Here is an 11,267-nt window from a genome sequence, read left to right as displayed (position 1 = left end):
ACTATTGTCTAGCTTACTTTTGTATTCCATCTTTACCTTCCTAATGACTTTTCTAGTTGCCTTTTGTTGGTTTTTTTTAACAGCTTCCCAGTCCTCTAACTTCCCACTAATTTTCGCTCTATTATATACCCTCTCTTTGGTTTTTATGTTGGCTTTGACTTCTCTTGCTAACCACGGTTATGTCATCTTTCCTTTAGAATAAGTTTTCCTTCTTTGGGATGTATATGCCCTGTGCCTTCCGGATTGCTTCCGGAAATTCTATCTATTGCTGCTCTGCCGTCATCCCTGCCAGTGTTCTTTACAAATCAATTCTGGTGAGCTCCTCTCTCATGGCTCTGAAATTCTCTTTACTCCAGTGTAACGCTGATACATCTGACTTTAGCTACTCCTCAAAACATCAGGCTTCTAACCACCATCAGGATAACTTCACTGAGGTAAACTTCAGCACTGAGTTAACTCCTCATCCTATACCCTCACCCTCAAGGACTCTACAACTCATGTTCTCAGTATTATTTACTTTTAATTTAGTATTATTTTCATGATTTGTCTTCCTTTGCACTTTGTCAGTCTTTGTTTTTCACAAATTTTACAGTATCTCTTTATTTTCCTGTAGATGCCCGCCAGAAAATGAATCTCAGGGTTGTATATGGTGACATACATGTACTTTGATAACAAATTTACTTTGACTTTGATGTGCTTGTGATGTTGCTGCAAGTTTTTCAATGCATCTGATCTTACATGTACTTGTGCATTGTCTTTGACTGCAGATGCAATAGTTTGACAGTCTTTTTAGAGTACCTTGTAAAACGTACATTATTTTCACAAGATGATGGATTTCCCAAAGGGTTGAGAATTAATAAAATTCAGAATTCAAAGTAAATTGAATTGACAAAGTAAATTGTCGCCATATACTACCAAGAGATTCAATTTCTTGTGGGCATACTCAGTAAATCCAATAACCGTAATTGGGTGTTCAACCAGTGTGCAAAGGACATCTGGTACTTGGGCCAGATACCCTTTCTGGGCCAGGTTCACCCTCGTGAAGGCTGCTCACATATTGGTCTCAGAGACTGAAATCACAGGATCATCCGGAGTTGCTGATGGTTTATGAATGAGGACAACTTGGACCTAACCTTGTTTCTGTTTTAAAGAGATGCTGGCTGCTGGCAAACATTTCACAAGCTGCAAGGGGAACTCAATAAGAGCTTGGTAAATAAAATTTCCAGGCAGCCAGCCAATGGAATTCTAGCATTGTTCTCTGCAGTAGATATATCTCGTAAGAATGCAACAAATAGGAGCAGGGGTAGGTAATTTAAATCGCCTAGGCTCAGTGTAACACAATTACTGATAGTCACCCAAGAAAAGCACTGGTCAAAAGTCACTCTACATTCTTCTTTCCCAAACTCCAACATATATCTCAACATCCCAAAGTTCAAAGTAAATTTATTGTCTCAGTACTTAAACACTCCATGGTCACTTTATCAGGTGCACCTGTACACCTGCTCATTAATGCAAATATCTAATCAGCCAATCATGTGACAGCAACCCAATGCATAAACTCATGCAGAAATAGTCAAGAGGTTCATTTGTCGCTCAGACTAAACATCAGAATGCAGAAGAAATGTGATCCAAATGACTTTGACTGTGGAATGACTGTTGGTGCCAGACGGGGTGGTTTAAGTATCTCAGGATCTGCTGATCTCCTGGAATTTTCACACACAACAATCTTACAGGTTTACAGAGAGTGGTGCAAAAGATAAAAAGCATTCAGTAAGCAGCAGTTGTGTGGATGAAATGAGAGACATCGAAGGAGAAAGGCTGACAGTAAGGTGACAGTAACTCAAATAACCATGTGTTACAACAGTGGTGTACAGTAAGGCATCTCTAAAAGCACAGAACATTGAAACTTGAAGCAGAAGACCACAAAGATAGACTCAGTGGCCACTTTATTAGGTACCTCCTACACCTAATAAAGTGGCCACTGAGTTTATATCAGCACATTAAATTTATTTTCTTCCAGGCACTTATAGAAAAAATAAAGAAATATAGTCCTCCAAGAGGTGTGGAGGCTTGCGTGATTCCCTGACTTGGAGAGCAATGTGAGCTGGAGTCAGGGCCTTGCGCTCTGATTCTTGGTAGGGTCACCCATGCCAAACAGGTCAAAGGGTAGAGGCCATACTAAGAGGTCCATCGGTCCTCCAGTTTTGGGGCTTCTGCTCAGGGCTAACAACCCTGACTGGTCGAAAAAAACTTGCTGTGTAAACTGCAATGAAGGGTCCTTCTATGTGTGTGTGAGATGGTATTGGCCAAGGACAGATAGAGATGGAGGACCTTCATTGCTGCCCTAAGCACCAGCAGCATAACCGGCAGCAACAAATGAACAAAAGAAAGAAATACAATAGAGCTTTTGAAAAGTTATACATAACAAAGGCTGGCAAACATCCAGTGTGCAGAAGAGGGAACATTGTGCCAATAATAGATTTTAAAAAAAGTCAATAAGTAATAAAATAATACTGAGGACATATGGTCTGTAGAGTTCTTGAATGGAACCCTCCGAGATCCTCACTGCACTCACATCTTGGCCTCCTCAGCAGGTTGGATTGTTGTCAGCCATGCCGTCAGTCCTAAACACTGGAATTACATCCCAGAACTTCCCTTTCAGTGTCTCCTCCTTCTCCACAGAGGTTAACTTGCTGATGCACTGTGGGTTCAAAACCTATCAGAGTGATTGGCAGCTTTAACTCGGGTAGCTTAAGGTGAAGGATGAGCTTTATTTGACCCACGTGCATCAAAACACACAATGAAGTCCATCGCTTGTGTCAACCGTCAACACCGTCCAAGGATGTGCTGGGGACAGCTCACAATTGTCTCCAACATGAAATGCCCACAACTTACTAACACTCACCTGTATGTACAGAAACAGGCCATTTGGCCCATCTAATCCATCCTGGCCTGGTCTTCTGCCTAGTCCCACCTAACTGCACCCATACCATGGCCTTCCATGCCGCTCTCATCCACGCACCTATCCAAACTTCTCTTAAACATTGCAATTGGACCTGCATCGAACACTTCCACAGAATTCCTCTACCTTTGGAATGTGGAGGGAAACCCACACGTTCACATGGAGGATGTACAAACTCCTCACAGACAGCGGCGGGAATTAACCCCGAACGGTGATTGCTGGCGCTTTGAAGAATTTATACTCTGTGTATACTGCCATGCCATGCCTCCCTCCTCCCTTGACAACGGACAATTAAAAAGGACTATGGTTCAATGAATCAAAAGCTCTGTCATGCTGAAATATATTTATTAACCATATACAGTATGCACATAGCACAGTCTATAATACAAGTTACGGAAATGTGCTTATTTGAGTTTTCCAAACTAAGGCATAATGAGGGCACAAATCAATGGAATCAGAAGTCTGCGTGTTTGTACTAACTTCATTTAAATAGATGTCCGACTCGTATTATTAACTGCAAAGTATTCAGCAATGAAGCAAAGATAATTCTGCAGAGTTGGTTGAGACATCAATTTAAACATTTCAACACCACCACTCTCCACGATTCTCCACCCTTTAAACAACCCTTCCCTAACCTGCTGTACTTTCCAGGAGTGGATTTTCAGTATTTTCAAACAAGTATTAAAACTAAAGCAAATAATAAAAAACTAGCAGATTCTCAAAATAGAAAATACACACAAAAAAAGCTGTGAATACTCAATCAGTCGGCATCATCTGTGGAGAGATAGAGTTAATACGTCAGGGTTAGCTTATCAGAGAGGTTCAGATGAAAGATTATTGACCCGGAATTTAACTGTTTCTGTCCTGCCGAGTATCTCCACCAATTTCTCACAAGAGCTTTTGAAAGTTCTTTCACTTTTTTCCAGCACAAAATATCAAAGGTCACATTAAACTTGATTACCCAAGCCTCTTGTGAAATGTTTCTCGGTAATCAATAGCAGGAGCACATACATACAATTCCTAAAGTGGCACCCAAGTTTGTCTGCCTTGGGTTCAAAATATCGGCTTGGGATTGGATAAAAGACAAAAATTAAGAATGAAGCTCTGAAACAGGGAGGAATTGTTAGTCTAGATGATGCAGACTGCTGCAAAAGAGACTCATTTTCAGCAGAAACGTACAGGCACAGAATAAAGTTAATGAAATTTAAACATGGATCGTTAGAAATTACCAGAAAGCAGGTGCTGGTTAGTCGCTAAAGTATCCTCTCTCTTACCAAAACTATTCTCTTTACAATTTTCAACAATTGCAGCAAATCCATCATCATCGACCCCAAACTTGTTTTTTTCCTCTACATTCTACCCATCTCAAATGACCACAGACCCACAGGGATTCTTAGAATACAGCGGAAATAAATGTCGCTATTCTATTCAATAGGGAGCAGCTTGCACATCCATGAATGTTATATCTAGTTAGTACCAATGACTTTACAATTTCAGTTACTACGTTCAATTAAAGTGTGGTCAAATTAAGCATATTTCTGAATTTTCTACTGATCTCGATTCATTATGAAATGTGTCTGTCGATTATGAGATAATGAGTGAAAGAATTAAATGCATGTTACAAATCTGAAATGGTACTCTGCCAATATTTCATCTCCATAGACTCTCTAATGTGCACTCCCTTGAAATAACACAGTTCACTTCATAACGGATTACTATCAATTAAAAACCTCATGAAAATATTCTGAAGGGAAAAATGTAAAAAATATTTTCAGTGCTGCTTAAAACAGCAGTTAGCATACAAAAAGAGTTAATACATGTCTTATGCGCAGTAATCTGGTCCCTTTATATAGTGTATTACATTAAGGCTGTAATGCTTAGGAACGCTCATCTCTCCTTCCACCAATCTCACGTTATCTAAGTTGTCATTAAACTTAGTAAGACTTTGCAATTAAACCACTGTCTGGTGAAATGGAACTGTGACAATATAAGACAAGACCAGGTATGGAGAGACATTTCTAGCCAGGCTGCTCTGAAAACACTGAAGAAGTAGTCACAGACGACTTTAGTGAGTGGTTTTATCGCCTGCAGGTTAATGACATCAAACAAGAACTTTGCACAGGGGATAGCATAAAAGACTAATTCTGCTTCACAAAATGACTGTGGCCCCAATCATTCTAGCTCATTTGGAGTATAAAAAATTTGGGTCACAAGCACAAATGGGAAACCAGTCGGTGAAAGACATACGTCAGATCACGAGCAGGGTTAGAACCACACCATCGTAGATCTGTTCAAGGTATATACTAAGCTAAAAGCAAGTAGCTAGCTTGAAAAAAGAAAGGAAAGCTTTGGTCACAGTCTTCTAACAATCACGTTAACAGGCGATTTTTTTTTACTCTGCCATGACAGCAAGTAGATAAGTGAAGATTAATTAACTGAAGATGCCAAAGGTCAGGCTCAGTGAAGAGTTCAACGGGACAGTCCGTTAAAAGTTGCTGAAGATTTCATGCTTCTTGTTCCAATCCATCTGAGGTGCCCTCTTGTTCTTGCGGTTAGCCTGCATCTTCTCTCGGGTTTCCGCCGCTGTGGGACTCAAATTCAATCCACTCTCTACAAATGGATCACTGTCCATGTCTCCTTTCACCTACAAGAATGAAAATAAAACAAACAAAAAAATCCATCAGTAACAGGAAAGAAGGTTGAGTCGTGTTATACACTCAGTGGACATCTTATTAGGTACACCTACTCATTAATGCATATATTTAATCAGCCAGTCGCGTGGCAGCCACTCAATGCAAAAAAGCATGCTGACATGGCCGTGATTGTTCAGACCAAACATCAGAATAGGGAAAAAATGTGACCTAAGTGACTTTGACCATGGAATATGAATAATGGTGCCAACCGGTGTGGCTTGAGTATCTCAGAAACTGCTGATCTCCTGGGGCTTTCACGCACAACAGTCTCTAGAGTTTACAGAGAATGGTGTGAGAAACAAAAAAAAAGGATCCAGTGAGTGAAAGTGCCTTGTTAATGAGAGAGGTCAGAGGAGAATGGTTCAAACTGACAGGAAGACAACAGTAACTCAAATAACCACGTGTTACAACAGCAGCGTTCAGAAAAGCATCTCTGAATGCACAACCTATTGACCTTTGAAGTGGACTGGCTACAGCAGCAGAAGATCATAAACATGCATTCAGTGTCCACTTTATCAGGTATAGGAGATACATAATAGAGCGGCCATTCAGTGTATAAGACAAGTTGGTGACATAGCTCAGCAAGGCGACTGCAAGGACGATGCTCCATCTACTCAGAGTATTTGATGATAGGGTGGACTTGTGACTATATTACCAGAGGAACAGTGCATCATAATCCTACCCAGGTAGTATTCAATCTGACTGTATCAACTTAATTCTTCAACTTCCAGTAACCTGCTCTGTCCCAGGCTCTTCCTGATCTACCCGGCTCTCCCCAATCCCCCCCCCCACCACCCATTTCTTTTCCCTCCTCTGCCTATCAGCCATGCACCCCTTCCCAGTGGTTCCCCTCTCTGATGCTCCCATCTGCCCTGTCCACCCCCCTCACTTGATTCCACGCTCCAGTTTCCTCTCCATCGTCTTCATACAGTTGCATCTACCTGTCACCTCCCAGCTTCTGTCACTATTCTCAGTCACCCTCCTCCCCCAGATTCATCCACAATTTGCCCCTACCCTTCACCTCTTTATACATATCTCCATCCTATCTTTCAGTCCCAATGAAGGGTCCCGCCCGAAACACTGACTGTTGTGAGAAATGGTGGAACATTTAGAATTGGAGAGGGTCCAGAGGAGGTTTAAAAAAGCAATCTCAGGAATGAAGGGATTAATGGATGAAGAGCTTTTGATGGCTCTGGGCCTGTACTTGGTTTAGAAGTTTGGGGGGTGGGATCTCATTGAAACTTATCAAATATTGGAAGCTCTAGATAGAGTGGATTTGGAGAGCATATTTCTAAATAGTGGAGGAGTCTAGAACCAGAGGGCATAGCCTCAGAATAGAAGGACACCCCTTTTGAACAGAGATGATATGAAATTTCTTTATCCAGAGGGTTGTGAATCTGTAGAATTCACCTCTGCAGACGGCTGTAAGGGCCAAATCATTGAATATATTTAAAGCAGAAGTTGAAAGGTTCTTAATTATTAAGAGTGTCAATGGTTATGAGGAGGAGGCAGAGAATGGGGTTGAGAGAGATAATCAATGAGCCACGACAGATTGGTGGAGCAGACTTGATGGGTCGAATGGCCAGGGTGTGTGGTGGAGAAGGCAGTTTCAATTTTGGCATTCAGAAGGAAGCTGCACAAATACTCGCAAGAAAAGGCAGGAGACTGGGATGAGCTGCACTCTTCATGGGTTAAACCAGTATGATCTTGATGGGCCGAACTGGCCACCTTCCATGCGGGAATTTGTCTGATTCCATGAATTGGGTGGGAGGGACTCGTGTGGGGCAGAGGCCAGATTGTTTGAGAGAATCTTAACAAGCTTAGGACTCAGGAGAAATTTCTTTAGCTAGAGGGTGGTGAATCAATGGAATTCATCACCATAGACGGCTATGGAGGCCAAGTTGTTGGGTATATTTAAAGCAGAGGATTTTAGGTTCTTGATTTAAGAATGTCAAAGGCCAAGGGGAGAAGGCAGGAGAATGGAGTTGTGAGAGATAATGTGTCAGCAATGATGGAATGGAAGAGTAGACTCAATGGGCCTAATTCTGCTCCTATGTCTTATGATCTTGTTGAGAGTGTGCCAATCAAAAGAGAGCCACTCCACCCAATCCCAGTTTCCCCGAGGTTGGTCAGTAATCTTGCTGGTCGTAGCTCTTAAAGTCCATATCCAAACAGTGCTCAAATACAGAGATGGTCTCTGCAGCTATCATCCATTTAGACAGCAGTTTCCACATCCCCACTGCCACTTGGGTGAAAAACAACTCCCTGATCTCCCTGCTAATCCTTTCAGAAACATAGCACATCATAGAAACCAGCTTCCTTCCCCCACACCAAGAAATCCATCTACATTTTTCTCAGCCTCAGTAAAACAGCCAACATAATCGAAGACCCTACCCCCCAACATTCTCTCTTTGCCCCCCTCCCATCGGGCAGAGAATACAAAGTTCTGAAAGCGCGTATCACTAGGCTCAAGGTCGGCTTCTAATCTGTTGTTATAAGACTAGTGAATGATACTCTTAAGTCAGGATGATAAGGATGGACTCTTGACGTCTCACTCTGCCTTGTTATGGCCTTGCACCTTATTGTCTACCTGCACTGCAATTTCTCTGTAACTGTAACACTTTGTTATTGCTATTCCCTCAGTGCACTGATGCGATGAAATGATCTGTATGGATGGCGTACAGAAGTTTTTCATTGCACTCCAGCACACTGGGCAATAATAAATCAATTTACATTTCTGCCCTCTGCCTATTGACCTCTCTGCCAAGGGAAATATTTTATTTATTTTATTCTATTTAGAGATAATAGCTTGGTAACAGGCCCTTCCAGCCCAACGAGCCGTGCAACCAATTAACCTACGAACCCGTACGTCTTCAGAATGTGGGCTCAAACTAGAGCACTGGAGGATATCCACACAATCACAGGGAAATGTACAAACTCCTTACGGGCAATAAAGTTCAAAGTAAATTTATTAACAAAGTACATATATGTCACCACATACAACCCTGAGATTCATTTTCTTGTGGGCATACTCAAAAAATCTATACAGTAATAACCATAACAGAATCAACTGAAAGACCACACCTACTTGGGTGTTCAACCAGAGTGCAAAAGACAGCAAACTGTGAAAATACCAAAAGAAATAAATAATATTAATAAATAAATAAGCAATAAATATTGAGAGCATAACATGAAGGGAGTCCCTCAGTTGTGGGAAATTATCAGTGATGGTGCAAGGGAAAATGAGTGAAGTTATCCCCTTTGGTTCAAGAGACTGATGGCTGAGGGTAGTGACTGTTCTTGAACCTAGTGGTGTGAGTCCTGAGGCTCCTGTGGTCTCTTCCTCATGGCAACAGTGAGAAGAGACACTGTCCTGGGTGATGGGGGTCCATGATGATCATGATGATGGATGCTGCTTTCCTGCGGCAAATTTTCATGTATGTTCAATGATGGGGAGGGCTTTTCCAGTGATGGACTGGGTACGATAGGACGGCAGCCGCAACTAAAGCCAGGTCGCAGGCACTTTAATAACGTTATCCACTGTGCAGCTCTCCTACTAACTCTAAATTCCTACTAATTTTGTCTGCATTGAGTGTTGAAAATTCTCTGCTGTGCAGTTTATAAAAAAAGGCTTCATTCCAAGCATATTTGCAAATTAGAATTTGAAATGTTCAAAGATCAAAGTTTCCAGTTGTGGCACTATTCATAGAACAAACTGCCTTAAAACAGAAGCTGGCTTTGCAGCTATAATTAGGACACTGCTGCATTTGTATTCAGATCACAAGTGTATTATATTTGTAATTAAGGCACTTCGACAATCCAATTCATATTATTAACATTTCTTTACGTTATAATTGCTATAATTGAACCAAATAAGTTTCATTTAACCATCTGATTAGATCTTTTCCAGCAGCTATATGAAGAAAATGAAAATACACTCAAAAACAACCAATGTTCCCCATACAATATAGAACGCCTTCAAGGAGCAGGAAGGTGTCGAGGGTTGCAATTATATATGTTCTGAATCAAAGAGAACAGGGCTTTTAATTATAGTCTTGTTTCTGCCAACATACACCCATCCTTGCACCTCATCTTATGATAAAACTTGGGATCTTTCCTACTCGCTAAACTTCATTAAAATGTTCCATAATACTGATTCCACGACCTATAGACATTATATATACAGACACACACAGATATACATATTACCGTATGTGTTGTACTGACCACTATGCTAATGGGCTGCCCTATATATCAAATATTTGTGTGTGAATATATATATATATATGGGGCAGCCCATTAGCACAACACTTTACAGTACAGACGACTCTGGTTCAGTTCCTGACACTGCCTGTAAGGAGTTCTCCCTGTCACCACATGAGTTTCCTCCGGGTGCTCCGGTGTCCAAAGATGTACCTGTTGGTAGGCTGATTGGTCATTGTGAATTGTCCCATGATTAGGCTGGGGTTAAATGGGAAGATTGCTGGGTGGTATGACTCGTGTATACTTGTGTTTTTTTATATAGTTATATTTACACAATTTATATATATTTGAACAATGCCTTCTTTTGCACGTTCTTTTTATCAGTCTATTTATGATAAACTTTTAGAATCCTATTGTATTTCTCTATTTTCCTGTGAATGCCTGCAAGAAAATGAACCTCAAGGTAGCACATGGTGACATATTCGTAATTGATAATAAACTTAAGTTGACTTTTGAGTATCTCAAAACGGTTGCCATTCGTGAATTCTAGAATGTCAAATAAAGATTACTGATAGAGGGAATCGTGTAAAACTGCTGACCAAATGATCACACAGTTATGCAAATTAGATCAAGATTGCTTCCACTGGAACAGAACCTCCTTTCAGAAACTATCAGTCTTTCATTTTTTTCTTCAGTGCAGATTTCTGCTTTATAAAATGGCCTAATTTTACATTGACCTGCTCTTGACAGGATGTTCCTTCTCATGAGATACTTTCTGATATCTTTAAGAAAACACACTCAGTGGTCACTTTATTAGGTACACCTGTGCTCCTTCTCATTAATGCAAATATCTAATCAGCCAATAATGCAGCAGCATAATTTTATTCAATGCATAAAAGCACACAGACATGGTCAAGAGGTTCAGTTGTTGTCCAGAGCAAACATCAGAATAGGGAAGAAATGTGATCTGAGTGACTTTTGACTGTGGAATGATCGTTGGTGCCAGACGGGGTGGTTTGAGCATCTCAGAAACTGCTGATCTCTTGAGATTTTCATGCACAGCAGCCTCTAGAGAGCTTATAGAGAATAGTGCAAAAAACAAAAAAAAAATCTAGTGAGTGGCATTTCGGAGGGGAAAAACACCTTGTTAATGTTCCACCAGCATTTTGTGCGTGTTGCTTGAATTTCCAGCATCTGCAGATTTCCTCGTGTTTGCCTTGTTAATGATAGAGGTCAGAGGAGAATTTCCAGACTGGTTCAAGCTGACAGAAAGGCGACAGCAACTGAAATAACATCATGTTACAACAATGGTGTGCAGAAGAACATCTCTGAATGCACAAGATATCAAACCTTGGATTACTACAGCAGAAGACCACACTAGGTTCCGCTCCTGTAACTGATAAGTGGCC

General features: G+C 41.0%; 1 protein-coding gene across 1 annotated transcript in view; it reads right to left on the bottom strand.

The window, feature by feature from the left end:
- Positions 1-3,290: 3,290 nt before the first annotated feature.
- The window catches only part of nherf2 (NHERF family PDZ scaffold protein 2), a 161,835-nt gene continuing 153,858 nt past the window's right edge, over positions 3,291-11,267 (bottom strand). Inside the window, exon 6 of the mRNA XM_073060203.1 lies at positions 3,291-5,606. Within this exon, the coding sequence (XP_072916304.1) occupies positions 5,448-5,606 (159 nt within the window). The 3' untranslated portion in view covers positions 3,291-5,447. The remainder of the gene's footprint in view (positions 5,607-11,267) is intronic.

The sequence above is a fragment of the Hemitrygon akajei genome, chromosome 11 (genome assembly GCF_048418815.1).
Source record: "Hemitrygon akajei chromosome 11, sHemAka1.3, whole genome shotgun sequence".
NCBI classification, from domain to species: Eukaryota; Metazoa; Chordata; class Chondrichthyes; order Myliobatiformes; family Dasyatidae; genus Hemitrygon; species Hemitrygon akajei.
Note: the sequence above shows the minus strand (reverse complement) of the source record. Positions and strands in the feature narration are given on the sequence as shown.